At 43.7% G+C, this 23,831-nt stretch overlaps 1 protein-coding gene across 2 annotated transcripts in view; it reads left to right on the forward strand.

Annotated features, from left to right (window-relative positions):
- Positions 1-12,846: 12,846 nt before the first annotated feature.
- The window catches only part of LOC142159363 (unconventional myosin-Ig-like), a 135,152-nt gene continuing 124,167 nt past the window's right edge, over positions 12,847-23,831 (forward strand). Inside the window, exons 1-3 of one of the 2 annotated variants that reach the window (XM_075214182.1) lie at positions 12,847-12,865; positions 13,170-13,289; positions 19,879-20,087. In XM_075214182.1, coding sequence (XP_075070283.1) covers positions 13,195-13,289; positions 19,879-20,087 — 304 coding nt within the window. In that variant the 5' untranslated portion in view covers positions 12,847-12,865; positions 13,170-13,194. The other variant, XM_075214181.1, reaches the window with a different exon arrangement.

The following is a 23,831-nucleotide window of genomic DNA, read 5'->3' on the forward strand; positions in this document are numbered from 1 at the left end:
AAACGCTGCAGGATACATCCAATACCTATGTGGAATATAAATTCGCAAAAGAACGCACAGAAAAAAAATTCAATTAATAATGTAGGAATTAATGATAAAACAGTAAAAAAAGTGTTTGTTTTATTTTTTATTCTCATTAGATACATTTATTAGGCTGTTAATGTCCACTGAACATAAAACATTTTTAAAGTTGCTCGTGATTGTAAACACATGTTATAGCTGCACAGGAGACTGTCATCACTACTGATCAGGACTTAGACTGGGTCTGTAGCTGGAGCCAGAGATACGGCAGAAAAACAAGTAACTTTGAGACTCTCAGAGCTTGAATCAGACGCTGCTGCGTGCGCTGGAGTTTGGGACGCTCTTACTGTACACTGGTACGGGCGAACGCCCTTAAAGTAGACTGATACGGGCGAACGCCCCTTCCTCGCCCTGATCACTCCCAGCAATCATAAGCTGCAGTAATTATCATTTGCGTATGAAGATGAATTCAGCGTTGCTGCATTTAGTCGCATATGGTCCGGTTCTGGGAAAGCGCATATAATTATTGGTTGTGAAATGATGAATTCCATAACAACGTTTGTAAAGTCTTGTTTTAAACTCCTTTCCGAGAGCAGTTTCTAGATTCTCAGGGATATGACCTGAATTAAATATTGTTTTAGTCACCGCTGTAGCCGTCATAGTGGTCGAACCGATATCCCGGGCTCTGTTACCGAGTAGGTCAATAACCGGTAAGATATATTTATAATTACTTAGGAAGATCTGTAAGCGGAACAAGTTTGTTTTTCCATTGTTGACTTATATTTGACGCACAAACCATATATCTTGCTGGTCTATGTATTGTGTAAGTGTCTTTATGAAGAAGCCATTGTTTAATATTATACCTTTTAAAATCCACTCTATCAGCCTTATAGAAAACATCAACACCAGCATCGATTCTGGGGTTGTGATGATTTATAATATATGTTTCTCAGTCACTCTGAGTGATCTTACATTTGTACATAAAATATCTGCTGGGTCTATAAAGCTGCTTTTCTCTCATGTATCTGTGATCTGAATAACTATTGTTGGTATTTTTGTTACTATATCATGATATTAGAATACCACCAGGTGGCTGTAATACAAGAATAAGCGGCTAAAGATCGCCCCCTGGGGTAACGGGGAAATACCTGGTGGGCCCCACTGCCTTAGGACTCCTCCCATTTTACTGAAGGGGCAGGGCCAGAAACTAGACCAGGGTCATCAGGGGTGGGGTCATATCATGGACCTAAAAGAAAAGGGGAGGGGCTACAGCCACTGCTGCTCTTCCCTCCCCCCCATAGGATCAGGTACCACCCCATCCACCCCTCTCTCCTCCCTTCACTCCCCCTCCTTAGGACCCACAGAGACTTCCAGGAAGCAGACAGAGGGGTCTCCCTCACCATTCTACAGATAATGTAAGTGTGATTATTAATATATGAGTGAGTTAGTATATACTAACCTTTAGATCGTACGCTCCTTTGAGCAGGGCTCTCCTACCTCCTATCTTGATCACTTTTAACTGCGCTCTCCAGCTACTCAGCTCACCTCCTCTCGGTCCTTCTCCCCTCTGTCTCCTCTCGCTTCTCTCCGCTCCCCTCAGTGACTCTCAACCTGTCATCCGTGCCCACCCTCTTAGGCCAAAGTTACCTGCCTATACTCACTTTTCCCCTCCCTCCCTCTCTTTCATGCTGTGCCTGAGCCCCCAGAGTTATAGTGCTTACTGTTACTTGTACTGTGCTGTTTCACCTTGTACTGTGCCATTGTTTGTCCTTGTACGGCGCTACGGATACTTTGTGGTGCCTTATAAATGAAAATTAATAATAATAATCATAATATACACTGTCATGGTTAATATACTGTGTGGACTGGGGTGTGTAAATGGTTCAAATACTGTGGGCAGAGGTGTATCCCCTTCACTACTTCCAGGTACCCCATCTGCCACATTCCCCCTGCCTGCTGCCGCTAGCCCCGCAAACACAAAGCGCCTCTCTTCTGCAAGACATTCCCTGCTGCTGCATCTCACCTGCTGCCTTACTCTACCAGGCTTTAAGCTGGTCTTCCTGCACTGTTTCACAGCTGCTTTGGGGGTATGAGAAGAGAGACACAAAAAAAGATATTACATTCACTTTGATCTAGGTAAATGCAAGTACAGTATTTTTATATATATAATTATTAATATATTGTTTTTATTAGATAGGATTAAAAAATAACCTTTAGATGCAAAAAATTTAAAATCTAGATATCGTAACTTGTATAAAATATTGTTTTTTAACTTCAAGTGGAAGAAGCAGTGCAGCGCTGAGAGCTACAGCGGCGTCCATATAACTAATAAGTACCAAGAGAAAAATTAAACTATTCCGTACGCTGACCACACCCCTCTAGCGGCTCGCGTCTGGTGACTGGCCATGTCAGTGGCGGTGAGCACACACTACTTTTGGGCCCCTATCATTGAAATTCCACCAGTGGATCCTTAATGCCCCAGTTCAACACGGATGAGCGAGTCCTAAAAGCAGTATGGTCACCTGTGAATAATTAACAGTCAGCTTCACTCTGTACTTCTGTTCATGGTCCATAAATATTCCGGCTCTTCCCATGGACTTCCTGGACTCTGGTTGTCTGTTCCTTCTGATAATCCTGATATAAGGATGTTTAGAAGACTAGGAGACTAAAATCCCTGCCTTTTAAAAACTATTCGTAATCTGACTATCACTTCTGTTGTTGCTGACTTGCAGCTGTATTCGTGTTCACCTGTTTACATTGAAGAGAAGTTGTATTCGTGTTCACCTGTTTACACTGAAGAGAAGTTGTATTCGTGTTCACCTGTTTACACTGAAGAGAAGTTGTATTCGTGTTCACCTGTTTACACTGAAGAGAAGTTGTATTTGTGTTCACCTGTTTACATTGAAGAGAAGTTGTGTTTGTGTTCACCTGTTTACATTGAAGAGAAGTTGTATTCGTGTTCACCTGTTTACATTGAAGAGAAGTTGTATTCGTGTTCACCTGTTTACATTGAAGATAAGTTGTATTCGTGTTCACCTGTTTACACTGAAGAGAAGTTGTATTCGTGTTCAGCTGTTTACACTGAAGAGAAGTTGTGTTTGTGTTCACCTGTTTACATTGAAGAGAAGTTGTATTCGTGTTCACCTGTTTACACTGAAGAGAAGTTGTATTCGTGTTCACCTGTTTACATTGAAGAGAAGTTGTATTCGTGTTCACCTGTTTACATTGAAGAGAAGCTGTATTTGTGTTCACCTGTTTACATTGAAGAGAAGTTGTATTCGTGTTCACCTGTTTACATTGAAGAGAAGCTGTATTCGTGTTCACCTGTTTACACTGAAGAGAAGTTGTATTCGTGTTCAGCTGTTTACACTGAAGAGAAGTTGTATTCGTGTTCACCTGTTTACATTGAAGAGAAGTTGTATTCGTGTTCACCTGTTTACACTGAAGAGAAGTTGTATTCGTGTTCAGCTGTTTACACTGAAGAGAAGTTGTATTCGTGTTTACCTGTTTACACTGAAGAGAAGTTGTATTCGTGTTCGCCTGTTTACATTGAAGAGAAGCTGTATTCGTGTTCATCTGTTTACATTGAAGAGAAGTTGTATTCGTGTTCACCTGTTTACATTGAAGAGAAGTTGTATTCGTGTTTACCTGTTTACACTGAAGAGAAGTTGTATTCGTGTTCAGCTGTTTACATTGAAGAGAAGTTGTATTCGTGTTTACCTGTTTACACTGAAGAGAAGCTGTATTCGTGTTCAGCTGTTTACACTGAAGAGAAGCTGTATTTATGTTTTAGTATTGAAGTGAAGCCGAGTTTGTTTGTATTTCTATTTGTTGATGAGGAAACCTGTGTTATATTTCAACAAGCCTCCAACCTCCTCTCAGAACTACCTACCACATAGATCTACAACATTCCAGATCAATGTCACGTTCCGATCCAGTCCTTACTGGGTGACAGAGGAAGAGGAGGCTGAGATTTTAGGCAGAGAGAGAATCCAGCACACATAGGGAACATTATAGTATTATATATGAAATGTGAGGACAGCACCTGAAAATGAGGAAGTTAGAAATGACTAAACAGTCTCTCTAATGAGTAGAATAAGAACGAGCAGGAAACGAACCAATTCAAAAACAAATTTAGTAATCAACATCTTACCGTGGGCAGAGAGGAAATTGTGTGATACACTGAGCAAGTTCTACACCCGTAGTAACCATCACCCAAAATACACTGAAAATACATTACATGTGCTGTAAACATCACAGGGCAAAGTCTATAACAGAGGAATCTGATCACTAAAACCAAATATCTGATTAGCTAATTGTTCACTATATTCTCTTAATGAAGTACTTAATTATGATGTAAAAATATCCTTTATGTGTAATTTTTTTTTTTTAGATCAATACTTTATGTGTAATTTTTAATCGTTAAAAGGGTCATTTTTGTCCCATGTGTTCGTACAACAATATATTATAATTCAGCAGGAAGATTAGTTTCTTACTTTTCTAGTATGACGTTACGATTCAGTTGGAAAAGTCTACATAGAAATGAGGTACAACAAGTATAATTCTCATTAGTATGAGGCAGATACGAGGCGAACTGATGGTACAATAGTATAGAATATCCAGTCCTCCTATTATAGAATATCCCTTAGTCCCTCCGTAATACCATGACATAATCCAGACATTCACCATTTGTGGGCCTATAATAATATACTGTACTTCATATTCCAAAACTTTATGGTGACATATGTCATATAACCGGAAAGTGACAGTAATCTGCCTGTCTCGGATCTGTCCAGGATTCTCCTAGTTACCAAGATCTGGATAGGTGAATCTGAGCACTCTGCTATCGGAGCAATTTCTGCAAATCTTGGTGCACTACAATTCCCAGCATTAGAACTGAACATGGTTATAATGACGATGTTGTACTTAGTGCTCAGTAACTCATACTGTCCTGGAAGAAGAATAGATGGTGATAATTGCACCTTAACAATGAGATCTGCTGTCATTCCAATGACTGGCGCACTCAATGCCACTTTTATCCGACTCTGGAGACAATGATTGAGAACTGTCCCACTGCAAAGAGAAACCAGATCAGATGCCCCATTAGGAATAAACCCAAGAAATAAAACCAACAATTTATAACAAAGCCAAAACGAATGGCGCAAGAGTCACAGAACCAGCATCGATGAGGCAGAAACAAGGTTTATAGTTTGTTAGACCCCCTGTATCCCAGAAATACACCACGTGCCAGACGTCTCCGGCGATTAGGAAAGAGAAAGCCACAAATATAGAGAGAAGAACAGCCTGCTCCAATGTTACTGCTCCAATGTCACTGCCATTATTCCAGTGTTAGGAATATACTGGCAGGAGAATGAGTTTCTGGTGCATAAAGATGGATTATTGAAAGAGTCACAATACTGAACTGGCAATAATGATAAAAAGAAACACAGTGAACAAGAGACAGGAATATGCAGACAATATGGAGATGGTGCAGCAGAAAATCTCTGGCAGTCACTGGTAATGCAGCGGTGTCTCTGATACACGGTCTCTGGTATAAATGATGCTCACATGAGGTAGGTGCAGACAGGCTGATGGGTACACACTCCAAAAATCTGAGCACTCAGAAGAGCGTCACTACTGAGACAGGCCCGGAGCCCCTCAGTGTGGATGACAGAAGTGCTGAACTGTGAGTAAGTACTGTAGTGTGTAACTGTGGTAGAGATACCTGCGAGTAGGGTGCTGCAAACGGAGGAGGTGTTTGTAAACCAAGCCGAGTAGTCAGTGCCAGAATTCACCGTAATGCAGAGCCAGGAGTCAGAGGTCACCGTACTGTAGAGCCAGGGGTCAGGAGCCAGAGGTCACCATAATGCAGAGCCAAGGGTCATGAGCCAGAGGTCACTGTACTGCAGAGCCAAGAGTCAGGAGCCAGAAGTCGTACCTTAGAGACCCCAAGGATCACCATAATGTAGCGCCAAGATTCAGGAGCCAGTGCTACCTTACAGACCCCCCAGACTGATTAGGGAGAGGGCAGACCATCAACTGTAACTGATCCGCTAATCGCCCCCAGATGTCAAGAAAGTGACCAGGATGAAGCACAACACAGTGACAATATGCATATGAACCAAGCGGGGAAAAGGATGAAAAAGATCACATGCAAATCCTGTGGACATGACCCTGAAGGCAAAGTTGAGTTTGCCACAACAGAATGGAAACATTCCACCACTCAGGATACCCCAAAACCTCCACCAGTTGGAAACAGCTGGGGTGAAACTGCAGCAAACTGAAACTGGCGTTGCCACCAGTGTCCCCCTTGGGCCCTCCTTGGATAGGGCCACCCTTGTGTAGCACAGGCTGCTCTGGACGAGGTCTGATACTTGGACCGAGCAGCCAAATAAGCCCATATCCTAGATTATTGTGTATTTACTGTGTATTACATAGTATTCCTGGTAACTGGATTCACTGGCGAGCAATGGAAACCCCTGTCTGATGCTGGCGGATCTCCAATCATTCTGCTGACAGGAATTTATTGTCAATGGTTAAAAAAGGGACAGATGGTCAAGTGACCCCTCGGATTTCCGAGTACTAGAGAAGTATTTATAAGAAGTGAAACTTCACATTCAAACTGAAAACATATAACTTAAATTCAACAAATACAGAGAACTATAATCAGCATATATAACTCAAGAAGTGTTACTGTGCCCATACATAAAGCATTAGAACAGACACTGAGAATTACATCCAGCATACAGAACAATGGAAGTGGTACTGTGCAGTGCAGTGTACACACATATAGGAGGGGTGTTATACCGCACTGCTCTGTAGACGGGTCGAGTGGAATCGTTAGAGTAAATGGGGACCCACAAAGTGCTGCCAATGGAGAGTGAAAGGTAATTAAATGTTGTTGTTTTCTTTATCTCATTGAACTCCACTGAAAATTACATTTTCGTTTTGAGAGGAGTCATCATTTACTGATAAAGGGCCTGATGTAGAGTTGAACGGCACTTGGTCGTAATTTACTTTCCAAAAATGAGTCCAGTTCTGCATCTGTGTGGTATGCGCCAGGTTTACGGAAGGCGTACTTACACCCACAGTCACATAACCAGGGCGGAACAGCAATAACACTGTGTAAACATTTGAACTGGTTCTGAAGGGCTTTTACACTTATTATTACAGTATGAAGGTCATGTTACAATGATAATTCAGTAAGACGCAAAATGAACATATTGTGAGTCTCTTTAAAAATGCACATAAATCGGGTGCACGAACATCCATATGTTGCAAAATAATGCACAGGAAAAAAAAAAATTAAATTAATGTCAATTAAGTTGGGGTTTTTTTGTATTTATTTTCTTCCCATGAAAAACATTTATTAGGATGTAATTAATGTCTACTGGACATAAACAAAAACTTTTTACAGTTGCTCCTGATTCTATACACAGCCGTCATCTCTGTCACTCAGCACTTACACCTGACCTGTAGCTGTATACACAGCCGTCATCTCTGTCACTCGGCACTTACACCCGACCTGTAGCTGTATACACAGCCGTCATCTCTGTCACTCAGCACTTACACCCGACCTGTAGCTGTATACACAGCCGTCATCTCTGTCACTCAGCACTTACACCTGACCTGTAGCTGTATACACAGCCGTCATCACTGTCACTCGGCACTTACACCCGACCTGTAGCTGTATACACAGCCGTCATCTCTGTCACTCAGCACTTACACCCGACCTGTAGCTGTATACACAGCCGTCATCACTGTCACTCAGCACTTACACCTGACCTGTAGCTGTATACACAGCCGTCATCTCTGTCACTCAGCACTTACACCTGACCTGTAGCTGTATACACAGCCGTCATCACTGTCACTCAGCACTTACACCCGACCTGTAGCTGTATACACAGCCGTCATCACTGTCACTCAGCACTTACACCTGACCTGTAGCTGTATACACAGCCGTCATCACTGTCACTCAGCACTTACACCCAACCTGTAGCTGTATACACAGCCGTCATCACTGTCACTCAGCACTTACACCCGACCTGTAGCTGTATACACAGCCGTCATCACTGTCACTCGGCACATACACCTGACCTGTAGCTGTATACACAGCCGTCATCACTGTCACTTGGCACTTACACCTGACCTGTAGCTGTATACACAGCCGTCATCTCTATCACATAGCACTTACACCTGACCTATAGCTGTATACACAGCCGTCATCTCTATCACTCAGCACTTACACCCGACCTGTAGCTGTATACACAGCCATCATCACTGTCACTCAGCACTTACACCCGACCTGTAGCTGTATACACAGCCGTCATCACTGTCACTCGGCACATACACCTGACCTGTAGCTGTATACACAGCCGTCATCACTGTCACTTGGCACTTACACCTGACCTGTAGCTGTATACACAGCCATCATCACTAGTAATCAGCACTTACACCTGACCTGTAGCTGTATACACAGCCGTCATCACTAGTAATCAGCACTTACACCTGACCTGTAGCTGTATACACAGCCGTCATCACTGTCACTCGGCACTTACACCCGACCTGTAGCTGTATACACAGCCGTCATCTCTATCACTCAGCACTTACACCCGACCTGTAGCTGTATACACAGCCGTCATCACTAGTAATCAGCACTTACACCCGACCTGTAGCTGTATACACAGCCGTCATCACTGTCACTCAGCACTTACACCTGACCTGTAGCTGTATACACAGCCGTCATCACTGTCACTCAGCACTTACACCTGACCTGTAGCTGTATACACAGCCGTCATCACTGTCACTCAGCACTTACACCTGACCTGTAGCTGTATACACAGCCGTCATCACTGTCACTCAGCACTTACACCCGACCTGTAGCTGTATACACAGCCGTCATCTCTATCACTCGGCACTTACACCCGACCTGTAGCTGTATACCCAGCCGTCATCACTGTCACTCGGCACTTACACCTGACCTGTAGCTGTATACACAGCCGTCATCACTGTCACTCGGCACTTACACCCGACCTGTAGCTGTATACACAGCCGTCATCACTGTCACTCAGCACTTACACCCGACCTGTAGCTGTATACACAGCCGTCATCACTGTCACTCGGCACTTACACCCGACCTGTAGCTGTATACACAGCCGTCATCTCTGTCACTCAGCACTTACACCCGACCTGTAGCTGTATACACAGCCGTCATCTCTGTCACTCAGCACTTACACCTGACCTGTAGCTGTATACACAGCCGTCATCACTGTCACTCAGCACTTACACCCGACCTGTAGCTGTATACACAGCCGTCATCACTGTCACTCAGCACTTACACCTGACCTGTAGCTGTATACACAGCCGTCATCACTGTCACTCAGCACTTACACCCGACCTGTAGCTGTATACACAGCCGTCATCTCTATCACTCGGCACTTACACCCGACCTGTAGCTGTATACACAGCCGTCATCACTGTCACTCGGCACTTACACCTGACCTGTAGCTGTATACACAGCCGTCATCACTGTCACTCGGCACTTACACCCAACCTGTAGCTGTATACACAGCCGTCATCACTGTCACTCAGCACTTACACCTGACCTGTAGCTGTATACACAGCCGTCATCACTGTCACTCAGCACTTACACCTGACCTGTAGCTGTATACACAGCCGTCATCACTGTCACTCAGCACTTACACCTGACCTGTAGCTGTATACACAGCCGTCATCACTGTCACTCGGCACATACACCTGACCTGTAGCTGTATACACAGCCGTCATCACTGTCACTTGGCACTTACACCTGACCTGTAGCTGTATACACAGCCGTCATCACTGTCACTCAGCACTTACACCCGACCTGTAGCTGTATACACAGCCGTCATCACTGTCACTCAGCACTTACACCCGACCTGTAGCTGTATACACAGCCGTCATCACTGTCACTCAGCACTTACACCTGACCTGTAGCTGTATACACAGCCGTCATCACTAGTAATCAGCACTTACACCTGACCTGTAGCTGTATACACAGCCGTCATAACTAGTAATCAGCACTTACACCTGACCTGTAGCTGTATACACAGCCGTCATCACTAGTAATCAGCACTTACACCTGACCTGTAGCTGTATACACAGCCGTCATCACTGTCACTCAGCACTTACACCTGACCTGTAGCTGTATACACAGCCGTCATCACTGTCACTCGGCACTTACACCCGACCTGTAGCTGTATACACAGCCGTCATCTCTATCACTCAGCACTTACACCCGACCTGTAGCTGTATACACAGCCGTCATCACTGTCACTCTGCACTTACACCTGACCTGTAGCTGTATACACAGTCGTCATCACTAGTAATCAGCACTTACACCTGACCTGTAGCTGTATACACAGCCGTCATCACAATGATAATTCAGTAAGACGCAAAATGAACATACACAGCCGTCATCACAATGATAATTCAGTAAGACGCAAAATGAACATATTGTGAGTCTCTTTAAAAATGCACATAAATCGGGTGCACGAACATCCATATGTTGCAAAATAATGCACAGGAAAAAAAAAAATTAAATTAATGTCAATTAAGTTGGGGTTTTTTTGTATTTATTTTCTTCCCATGAAAAACATTTATTAGGATGTAATTAATGTCTACTGGACATAAACAAAAACTTTTTACAGTTGCTCCTGATTCTATACACAGCCGTCATCTCTGTCACTCAGCACTTACACCCGACCTGTAGCTGTATACACAGCCGTCATCTCTATCACTCGGCACTTACACCCGACCTGTAGCTGTATACACAGCCGTCATCACTGTCACTCAGCACTTACACCCGACCTGTAGCTGTATACACAGCCGTCATCACTGTCACTCAGCACTTACACCTGACCTGTAGCTGTATACACAGCCGTCATCACTGTCACTCAGCACTTACACGCGACCTGTAGCTGTATACACAGCCGTCATCTCTATCACTCGGCACTTACACCCGACCTGTAGCTGTATACACAGCCGTCATCACTGTCACTCGGCACTTACACCTGACCTGTAGCTGTATACACAGCCGTCATCACTGTCACTTGGCACTTACACCTGACCTGTAGCTGTATACACAGCCGTCATCACTGTCACTCGGCACTTACACCCGACCTGTAGCTGTATACACAGCCGTCATCACTGTCACTCAGCACTTACACCTGACCTGTAGCTGTATACACAGCCGTCATCACTAGTAATCAGCACTTACACCCGACCTGTAGCTGTATACACAGCCGTCATCACTGTCACTCGGCACTTACACCTAACCTGTAGCTGTATACACAGCCGTCATCACTGTCACTCGGCACTTACACCCGACCTGTAGCTGTATACACAGCCGTCATCACTGTCCCTCAGCACTTACACCTGACCTGTAGCTGTATACACAGCCGTCATCACTGTCACTCAGCACTTACACCTGACCTGTAGCTGTATACACAGCCGTCATCTCTGTCACTCAGCACTTACACCTGACCTGTAGCTGTATACACAGCCGTCATCACTGTCACTCAGCACTTACACCCTACCTGTAGCTGTATACACAGCCGTCATCTCTATCACTCAGCACTTACACCCGACCTGTAGCTGTATACACAGCCGTCATCTCTATCACTCAGCACTTACACCCGACCTGTAGCTGTATACACAGCCGTCATCACTGTCACTCGGCACTTACACCCGACCTGTAGCTGTATACACAGCCGTCATCACTGTCACTCGGCACTTACACCCGACCTGTAGCTGTATACACAGCCGTCATCACTGTCACTCGGCACTTACACCCGACCTGTAGCTGTATACACAGCCGTCATCACTGTCACTCAGCACTTACACCTGACCTGTAGCTGTATACACAGCCGTCATCACTGTCACTCGGCACTTACACCCGACCTGTAGCTGTATACACGGCCGTCATCACTGTCACTCAGCACTTACACCTGACCTGTAGCTGTATACACAGCCGCCATCACTGTCACTCAGCACTTACACCTGACCTGTAGCTGTATACACAGCCGTCATCACTAGTAATCAGCACTTACACCCGACCTGTAGCTGTATACACAGCCGTCATCACTGTCACTCGGCACTTACACCCGACCTGTAGCTGTATACACAGCCGTCATCACTGTCACTCAGCACTTACACCTGACCTGTAGCTGTATACACAGCCGTCATCACTAGTAATCAGCACTTACACCTGACCTGTAGCTGGAGCCGGTGATACGACTGAAAATAACGTACCTGAGAGATGCCCAATGCTTGAATCAGACGCTGCTGTGAGCGCCCCAGCCTGGCCCTTACTGTACACTGACTACGGCATACACTGTTCCCTCCCTGAAATCATAAGCTGTCGTAAGTGTCCTTTGCTCTCGAAGATGAATTGGACGTTGTTGCGTTCTGTGGCGTATGATCCAGTTCTGATCATTATGCTCATTATATGCAAAAAATCACCAGATGCTCCTCAGCGAATCAGGCACTTTATCAGCCATTTACACCACCTACAATATAATTCAAATTAAATTTATTTTACTTACATTTTAAATCTATTAGGTGGAGTTGACTATGTGACAATAAGTTCCAATGTTTTACATCCGCTCTGTGGGACCAGTTCACGTAAGAACAACATGGAACCACTGCCGGCTTCAGCCGCCGTCACAGGTACGTAAAACACCATATATAGCCTTAACGTAGAGCACTCAGACTAATACTGAAATGTAGATTTTGGGTGGAGTTCTGGGCTCTGCCCTTCCCTCCCCACCCACGTGTCTGTCGTCTCCTTTCATCCATCTCATAGGTACAAGGATGCTGTAAATGTGATGGGTGATTGTAGAATGGACACATTGAGAATAAGTCATATCTCTGTTCCTGCTCGGTGGTCGGACGTATCTGTGCACAGGAACTGCAGACTGAGTGTGATCCTCACAAACCCTGCAGCCACCTCTCTCAGTAACTTCCCTCCACTCTAACATCCCCTCTCCCCGCCTGAAACCGCACCAGGAAGTCACAGACCGGCTCTGAGCCTTGCTCAGCCTTCCTGTGCACTTGTCTCCGGTTGTCAGATACTATTTGTGTCTAATCCTCCTATTCTCACCCCCAAGACCCGGCTGACGTCCCCCTGGTGGGATGGCGGAGCAGGAGAGCTTGGAGTTTGGCAAAGCCGATTTCGTCCTTCTGGACAATGTGACCATAGAGGACTTTATGGCTAATCTGAAGCTGAGGTAGGTGAAACAGGTGCAGTACTTATGTGACTTGTAGTCTCCTTCACGATGGATGAAACGAGGGTACTCCTGTGTCTGAGAGAGGCGTTTGTCAAATCCAAACTAAACGTTCCACCAGTTTAAATTCTACCCATTTTTGGGGTGTTGTTCTGTTGGTGTCTGAGGCTGAATGGTTTATCTCAGCCAGGGGAACGGCTTGGACCCTCCAATCATCACTGTACGGCGCCACAAGACTCTGCGACGCCAGACAGCGGGATTATATTCAGGGTAATGCGCCAAATAATTACTGCTCGTGTCTATTGCTGGACATTTATAAGATATACAGCAAAAAGATGGCAGTAACAGAACAGTTATTCAGGTGATACAAGTAATGACCACTATGCTTATTACATAGGAGAAAGGACGGGTTACACCAGTATGAAGGGCGAAATCTCTAACACTTAGCACAGGTGACAACGCAGCTCTGTGCTGGGCATAGTGACTGTATACATCTGTGTGTGAGATCTGTATTACATACATAAGACTCTGAGAAACATTAAATTAATGTAACGTTCACTACAGTTGGTGTAAAGATCTGTTCTGTATGAGTTCCCAGACACTTTGTATCTCTGTATAAAGACTGTTTCACCATCTATCCCAACATGTACAAATAAAGAGCCCCCTCCCCTGTATATAGAGACACTGACACCCCTACATGACTTTAGAGGGGGAATTTTGGCCACAGCCACTTTCTTGAGAAATGAATAACAATGAAATCACTTAACAATGAGATAAACAACAACCAACGACAGATGTAGCAGCTCCTTGTTACACCCAGTGATACTGCAGACTAGGATGTACCATAGAGGTGTGTGCAAATACAGGGCCTGATCCATCGAGGGACGTAGCTGACGATTTTGAGCGTATCGTCCGCAAAATCACTCTGCGTCTGCCCAGAACCGGGAGACACGTCCGTGAACGCTGCCCGTCTCCAGCTGTGGGCATCTCAGGGTTACTTGTTTTTCTGCCATATCTACAAAGCTAATATAAGTCCTGATTGCTAGCTGATGACTATCTCGTGTGCTGTAACGTATCTGCTCAGTAGACATTAACAACACTCTAATAAATGTATTTCATGGAGAGAGAAAAACACTTTTTTTTAAACTGCTTGATCACTAATACTAAGGGATTATCTGCGCTTCCTAAAAATAGGAGGCGGTGCTACCACTGGGGGGAACCAATTGGGTTAAAGAGGTAGGTCTCTATCCTCTAAATTTTGGATCACAATGGGCTGTGGTTCCTGGGCGCAAAAGCTAATTATATGTGTTAAAAATAGGTTAGAATATAATTGTGAAGGCAGTAGGCACCCTTAAGTATGGTAGGATGTACTGTGTAACCTATTAAATATTGAACAGCAAAGGTGCAATAAGATGAAACATGTATTTCAATCAGTAACAAATTTATCTGGCCAGAATTCTATAACCATACACGACTAAATACTCATCATAGTAAAATTAACATATAGGGCCTGATTCATTAGGGAAAGTAAAGCAAAAAAAAATGAGTAACTTCGAACCTCGGAAAAATCATGTTGCATTGGAGGGGGAGGTAAATTTAAAATGTGGGGACAGATTTATAGTTGGGGTAGGACATGTCCTAGATCAACTTTTAATGTCAGTGTGAAAATAAACTCAAGTATTTATGTCCTACATGAAAAAACAGCCAGTATTTATCTTATGTGCAAAATAATAAACTCATTTGCACCCCTTGTACTGTAACATGGTTTTGCCAAGGTTGAAAGTTACTCATTTTTTTTGCTTTACTTTCCTTAATGAATCAGGTCCAGGGGGCGTGTTTGGAACAGATCATGGAAATGGTTTGGGTTAGAGATGGGAGCTGCAGATGGCGATGAAAGTCACCATAAATCTTAATCCTTTTCTCTGTGCTGTTAGATGCGTTTTTTAGGATTTGGAATGGCGTGGGACTGAAATACTCCATCACACTTTAGTTTTGAACAAATCTGAAGTTGATGGGGCAAAACCAAACAATGTATTTTACCCACTTACCTCGTATCCAAAAATGTTTGTGTTTAGTTATCATTTAATTGCAATTAATATGACACACATACAAACCAGATCAGCTCTACTCAGTACGGATTAAGGAAAAGTGCAATATATGCAGAACATTGCTGGGACTAGTTAATAATAACTGAATTATTCTGTCTGATACATCAAGTATAATATTTTAGGATTATTCCGATTTCTATTGTTCTGAGTGTTATACAATATTCACCTTTTCTGGTGGCACTATAGCAGGGGAACCCGCAGCAGATGGTCGCACTTCCATAATGACAAACCATGTTACAATACAAGGGGAGCAAATTAATTTATTATTTTGCACATAAGATAAATACTGGCTGTTTTTTTCATGTAGCACAAAAATACTTGATAGCTTTATTTTTACACTGAAATTTAAAGTTGATCTAGGACATGTCCTACCCCAACTATAAATCTGTCCCCACATTTAAAATTTTCCTTCCCCTCCAATGCAACATGGTTTTGCTAAGGTGCAAAGTTACTCTTTTCTTGCTTTACTTTCCTTAATGATTCAGGCCCCATATATTTTTATTAAAAATAATAACCCCTCATATATTTACCATCTGATGTCTTCCTCTGTAAGGTTTCCAATCTTGTAAACTTTTCATACAGATTACTTTAAACCATAACCAAAACCATAATATTCCCAGGTCCTGTAGTTGTCCATAAAAAAAAAAACAGCCCAAAAAATATTCCAAAAATTATTGGAAAAAAATCTTCCTTTCTTCTTTCTTGTAACCAAAATAATCCATTGGACAGGATCCTGCTTGGCAAAAAAAATGAACCCATAAACAACACAACGCTAAACTATGATCCACTATGGAAGATTACCCACACAATGAAATATTAACTGTGCGCTCGAGTGTGACACGCCCACACTGCAAATTGACTGCCAAAATTCGGACGGAAAAGGGCTGTGTTACCGCCCATATCTGCCGGTCCTGGCTATGTGCAGAGTGATTTTGTGCATGATGGGCCTAATTCATTAAAGAAAGTAAGGCAAAAAAAGGAGTATAAAACCATGTTACAATACAAGGGGTGCACATTAGTTTATTATTTTGCACATAAGATAAATACTGGCTGCTTTTTCATGTAGGACACAAATACTTGATAACTTTATTTTTACACAGACATTAAAAGTTGATGTAGGACATGCTCTACCCCAACTATCAATCTGTCCTCACATTTTAAATTTACCTTCCCCTCCAATGCAACATGGTTTTACCAAGGATCAAAGCTACTCATTTTGTTTGCTTTACTTTCCTTGATGAATCAGGCCCTACAACTGCTACCTTGTGTCTAGAAACCTTGTTATGTGTATATTTCCTGCTTATTGATCTCTTCTTGAAACTACTTTACAGCTAAATACAGTTTACAGCAGTGTTTATATTATCGTTTATTTACAAGGTACCACTAAAGTCTGCTGCTCTGTACAATGGGGTAATAGAGCATAGTACATAACATGTACAGGCAACATGCACAACTTTCAAAAGCATAAATGGTGGTACTGAGCAGTACGTTTACATGCAAAATAAAAACAGATACTGAGAATTGTATCCAGCATACAGAATGAGAGAAGTCGTACAATGATTTTACCCATAAACACAGAGGGCCTGACTCACGCTTAGACGTGAGTCCCATTTAAAATAGCTCTGCACATGCTCAGGAACGTCAATGACCCAAATAACATGTAATTCATGTCTGAATGCAAATGACACTTACTATTATCTGTGACTTGGAGGGCGGAACGAGGTTGGAAAGGGGCGGTGGATGTAAGGGTGTGCCAATGCAGATATATTAAGTCCTGGGTTTCTCTTAAGGATCCTGGTTTCAGACGTATCATTTGCGTGAGCTACGGATCATCATCCTCATCATCATCATTTATTTATATAGCGCCTCTAATTATGCAGCGCTGTACAGAGAACTCACTCACATCAGTCCCTGCCCCATTGGAGCTTACAGTCTAAATTCCCTAATATAGACACACACAGACAGACAGGGAGACAGACAGGGAGACAGACAAATAGGGAGAGACTAGGGTTAATTTTGATAGCAGCCAATTAACCTACTAGTATGTTTTTGGAGTGTGGGAGGAAACCGGAGGACCCGGAGGAAACCCACGCACACACAGGGAGAACATACAAACTCATGACCCCAGTGCTGGGAGGCAGAAGTGCTAACCACTACGTCACTGTGCGGCCCTATCAGGTGTAAGTGCTGACTGATGGTGGTGACTGGCACAGCATCATCTTTACACATGTGTGTGCCAGTACATAGCACAGAACATGGGTGTGCACGTAAACAGGAATTATGTATTTAATGTAAAACAAATTATATAAAGTATATTGTTTAGATTTGTTCATTTATTTTATAATATTCAATTTTTTGTTTGCTTTCTGATGTGACCTTATATTGCACATACGTTTGTGTGTCTACATATGACAAGACCTGTTTATGCAGAGAGTACTTACACCCAGATTCAGATGGAAACGCATCTTGAGATCCACTTGGATTGAATACGTTCGGAACTAGTTCCGCGCTCTGTTATAAACCTTCCTTGCAAGTTGCGTTCAGATTTAAATCAGGCCCTGCAGGAAAATTATATCCAGCATATAGAACACGGGAAGTGGTTCTGTGCAGTCACTGATACATACAGAGCGATAGAACAGATACTAAGAATTATATCCAGACAGATGAACAACAGAAGTGGTTCTGTGCAGTTGTGTAATAAAATGTTGCTGGCGGTAGGGATTGCTGTGATCAGCGATGGGTCAGAGTCTAGCCCAGGCTGTACACTGGACACATACACCCGTTGGGTGATGTCGGGTGATCCGCCCTCTCGTCTGGTGAAGTCATTGCTCGATGCAGGAAGTTCTGCGGACCGTGATACCAGCTGTCTGTGTACAGAGGTGCCCACGGCTGTCACTAGATATGAAACGTTTCCTGTCTGACAGCTCTGTGGGTCATAACTAAGATCCCATCACTCACGAGGGAAGCAGACGATAACTAGCAGGGAAGACTCTGAAACACACTCACATGTGAAGTTCTGCCGCGGTGTCATTCCTTGCTACTTATTGCACTGTACGTTACAGTAGTATGTTGTTTGTCGATTAATTCATGGTTGACTATTGGTCAGTGACCTCCGAGCCTTCACATATTTAGGTAGTTCGTTTTAAATGAGTTTCTGAAAAAATCTAATGGTCACGTTCAGAGCCATATCTATTATTATTTACATTGATGCGTAAGACACCACAGTGCTCCGCAGAGCCAGGCAGTAGGCAAAACAGAGCACAGATAAAACACGGACATATAAGGTAGACAACATAACAGCAGACATGAATAGAGGGTACGGAGGGCCCTGCTCGTGAGAGAGCTTACAATCTAGCGGTAAACGGGCACAGCTAAGACAAGTATAGAGTAGTATAGATGTGAGAATATTGGTGTGAGTAGTAAAGGTGTTAGTAGTATTATTATTATTATGGTAGATTTGTAAGGTACCACAGTGCTCTGCAGCTCTATATAGGAGTAAAAACAGGACACACATATACAGGACATATATATACAGGACATACAAGGCAGACATAATAAACGCAGACATGAAAACAAAAGGTATGGAGGACCCTGCTCATTAGAGAGCTTACATTCTAAGTGGAGGAGGGAACAGCTGAAACAAGAGGAGTGAGTGTGGCTCACAGTGGAGAATGGGACAGTTATGAGGGTGTATTAGTGTGAGTAGTGTTATCAGGGATAAGGTCATTTCTAATAAACAGATGGATTTTCAGAGAGCATCTAAAGATTTGAAGGTTGTTGGAAAGTCTGATCGAGCTTGGTAGGGAATTCCATAAGTGGGGAGCAGCACGGGAGAAGTCTTGTAGGTGGGAGTGAGAGGTGGTTACCAGAGACAAGGCGCAGGTCAGAGGTAGATCTAAGAGGGCGGGAGGGAGAGTAGTCTGATATGAGATTTGAGATGTATGAAGGGGTGGAGGTGTTGGGTGTTTTGTAGGTGAGGGTGAGTTATTTGAATTAGATTCTGGAGGATACAGAGAGGAAGATCAGTCTTACCGCAGTATTTAGGGTGTATTGAAGCAGGGATAGAAGGGTCAGGTTAATTCCAGATTGGAGGAGATTACAGTAGCCGAGGTGGGAGATGATGAGAGAACAGATAAAAGGTTTGGTTGCATCTTGGGTAAGAACAGGGCATATTCTAGCAATAATTCAAAGAATGTATAAGATATATATTTGTAAAATAGGAACTATAAGTGTAATGCACTGTAATAAAGCATTGCTATATTATACAATATCTGGAATAAAGATGCAGCATTATCCGTATGCGTAGTCCGCAGGTGGACACTGTTTAATAGTTATTTTATGTAAAGTATTTTAGTGCTCGTATGGTACAGTCATTACTACAACTAATTACATAAATAAATAAATCATAAAATGCTGTATGCTTTCATCACTTTCTGCTCAACAGTCCCCAAGAGCTGACAATCATTCTTCTTGTCTCTGTGCAGGTTTGAGCGAGGCAGAATCTACACGTATATCGGGGAGGTTGTGGTGTCTGTAAACCCTTATAAATCCATGGACCTGTATGGGAAGGAAATGATTGAGAGTTACCGGGGCAGAGAGCTGTATGAGCGGCCCCCGCATCTCTACGCCATCGCAGATGCTGCTTACAAGGCCATGAAACGCAGGGCCAAAGACACCTGTATTGTTATATCAGGTAGCACAATTTCTCAGACAAAAATGGACAAATGATTCTCTTTATAACTGCACAGTTTGCATCTCTTGTAGACACAGAAACACTTTCATGCTAAAACATACAATAAGCGCACAATACATATTCATTCTGCCTTAAAATAGTCTACAGCTCACTGCAAGGAAGTATGGGTGTGCTCTGTGCTGCCACCATTGGTCACAAGAGGTACTGCAGCGAGTGGTTGGGTTTTATTTCAACTTCTTCATCATCATCATCATCTATTTATTTATATAGCGCCACTAATTCCTCAGCGCTGCACTCATTCAAATCAGTACCTGCCCCAATGGAGCTTGCAATCTATATCCCAGTGGCGCACACAGGGGGGGTTTCTGAGTCTCCAGAAACCCCCCCTGCGCTAACTAAGTGGCCGCTATAGCTGCACTGTCCTATACAGCAGCCGCGGCGCTGTCAAAGAAGCGTCCGCGGCGGTGCTGTAGTGTATACAGCACCGCCGCGGACGCTTCTTAGACAGCGCTGCGGCTGCTGTATAGGACAGCGCTGAAGAAACGGAGCTGCTGCGCATGCGCAGCAGCTTTCGTGGGGGGTGGGGTTTTTTTGGGTTGGGGGGGAAACCCCCCCCCCCCGACAATCCTCCGTTCGCCCCTGTATCCCTTAGCATACACACACACATAGACCGAGAGAGACTAAGGGCAATTTAATAGCAGCCAATTAAAATACCAGTATGCTTTTGGAGTGTGGGAGGAAACCGGAGCACCTGGAGGAAACCCACGCAAACACGGGGAGAACATACAAACTCCTCACAGATAAGGGCATGATTGGGAATTGAACTCATGACCCCAGTGCTGTAAGGAACAAGTGCTAACCACTGAACCACCGTGCTGCCCAACTTCCCAGATTGTATCTGTTATTGTGGGGATTGCCGTACTCTTTTAGAATTTCTAAATCTAATACGGACATTTGTACTCTTTTATGTTTATGAGCCATTATTCTGCATTTTGGAACATTGCTGGTTACAAATATGCTTGTTTTCTTGTTGAGCTTCTTGTCTAGGAGCCAATCCAACGCTCTTTATCTCTTAAACACAGATAGAATAATAATAACCAGGATAAATAATAATACACCGTGGCTCAGTGGTTAGCACTTCTGCCTCACAGTACTGGGGTCATGAGTTCAATTCCTGACCATGGCCTTATCTGCAGGAGTTTGTATGTTCTCCCCGTGTTTGCGTGGGTTTCCTCCGGTTACTCCGGTTTCCTCCCACACTCCAAAAGCATACTGGTAGGTTAATTGGCTGCTATTAAATTGCCCTTAGTATCTCTCGGTCTAAGGGCAATGGGGCAGGGACTGATGTGAATGAGTTCTCTGTACAGCGCTGCAGAATTAGTGACGCTATATAAATAAATGGTGATGATGATGATGCTCTACCCCAAATATAAATCTGTCATCACATTTTAAATTTGCCTCCCCCTCCAATGCAACATGGTTTTGCCCAGGTGCTAATTTGTAATGAATCAGGCCCCATAAGTCCTCAGTGTTGAATATATAAAAAAGAAGAAATAGAAAACAAATAGTGCAATACTGTATATACATAGACGAGTGTTTTCAGCTGTTAACTCTTAATATATGTGTAATAAATACAAATCTTCTAATTACACTACCTTGACAAAACCCCTTGGAAGGATGGAAACATGTTGGGGCGTACCCTGAGTAAGGATCACCATCCATTGGATGTAACATGCTTGGTGTATTAACACAAGTGGGGTTTGTGTAAGTTTTTTCACATAAGGGGAATCACAGTGATGATTGACACCTGGATCACAAGTTAGTAGAATTGTATTTATTATCTTTATACACTCGTATACATTTATATACAGTATTGCACTATTTGTGTTTTGTTTCTTCTTTGTATATAAATGTCTGTTTTCAACATTGAGGACCTATGAAGAACATTTGTTCCACCCACCATTGAATATTAGTATTTCTCCTGTTTATTATTATTCTATTTGTGTTTGAGAGATGAATATTCCGGACTGGTCCTTAGACTTCTGTTATATTATATTTCGTTACATCAGCTGGTGAGTAGTGGATCTAGGATCCTCCCGGCAGATAGTGAAGTCCTGGATAATATCCACGTTCCTGTTTTATATTTGTTGAGCTTGTTGCTAAATATCGTATCAGCGTCTTATCTGTGACTGAGCCTTGGCAGGAGCTGGATAACCATTTTTTTCTTCACTAAAGGACTATTTTTTTCTGCCACCTTAGATTTCCATGGTTCCAGTTCCCAATAAATACGGGTCTAGGAACGCAGCCTCGAGAACTGACTTACACATAAAACCCTGTACAGCCAGACAGGAGGCTATATACACCAGAGGACTCCTGTACAACCATGCAGGGAGTTATATACACCAGAGGACTCTTGTACAGCCAGGCAGGAGGCTATATACACCAGAGGACTCCTGTACAACCAGGCAGGGAGTTATATACACCAGAGGACTCCTGTACAGCCAGACAGGGAGTTATATACACCAGAGGACTCCTGTACAACCAGGCAGGGAGTTATATACACCAGAGGACTCCTGTACAGCCAGACAGGGAGTTATATACACCAGAGGACTCCTGTACAGCCAGACAGGAGGCTATATACACCAGAGGACTCCTGTACAGCCAGACAGGAGGCTATATACACCAGAGGACTCTTGTACAACCAGGCAGGGAGTTATATACACCAGATGACTCCTGTACAACCAGGCAGGGAGTTATATACACCAGAGGACTCCTGTACAGCCAGACAGGAGGCTATATACACCAGAGGACTCCTGTACAACCATGCAGGGAGTTATATACACCAGAGGACTCCTGTACAGCCAGACAGGAGGCTATATACACCAGAGGACTCCTGTACAACCAGACAGGAGGCTATATACACCAGAGGACTCCTGTACAGCCAGGCAGGGAGTTATATACACCAGAGGACTCCTGTACAGCCAGACAGGAGGCTATATACACCAGAGGACTCTTGTACAACCAGGCAGGGAGTTATATACACCAGAGGACTCCTGTACAACCATGCAGGGAGTTATATACACCAGAGGACTCCTGTACAGCCAGGCAGGAGGCTATATACACCAGAGGACTCCCATACAGCCAGGCAGGAGGCTATGTACACCAGAGGACTCCTGTACAACCAGGCAGGAGGCTATATACATCAGAGGACTCCCATATAGCTGGGTAGATAGTGTAATACTTCAGAGGACTCCCGTGTAACCATGCAGAAGGCTATATACATCAGAGGACTTCCATACAACCAGGCAGAAGGTTATATACATCAGAGGACTTCTGTACAACCAGGCAGGAGGCTATATACATGAGAAGACTCCTGTACAACCAGGCAGGAGGCTATATACACCAGAGGACTTCTGTACAACCAGGCAGGAGGCTATATACACCAGAGGACTCCCATATAGCTGGGTAGGGAGTTAAATACATCAGAGGACTCCCGTGTAACCAGGCAGGAGGCTATATACATCAGAGGACTCCCGTGTAACCAGGCAGGAGGCTATATACATCAGAGGACTCCTGTACAGCCAGGCAGGAGGCTATATACATCAGAGGACTCCTGTACAGCCAGGAAGGAGGCTATATACATCAGAGGACTCCTGTACAGCCAGGCAGGAGGCTATATACATCAGAGGACTCCTGTACAACCCGGCAGGAGGCTATATACATCAGAGGACTCCTGTACAGCCA

This window comes from Mixophyes fleayi, chromosome 5 (assembly GCF_038048845.1).
Source record: "Mixophyes fleayi isolate aMixFle1 chromosome 5, aMixFle1.hap1, whole genome shotgun sequence".
NCBI classification, from domain to species: domain Eukaryota; kingdom Metazoa; phylum Chordata; class Amphibia; order Anura; family Limnodynastidae; genus Mixophyes; species Mixophyes fleayi.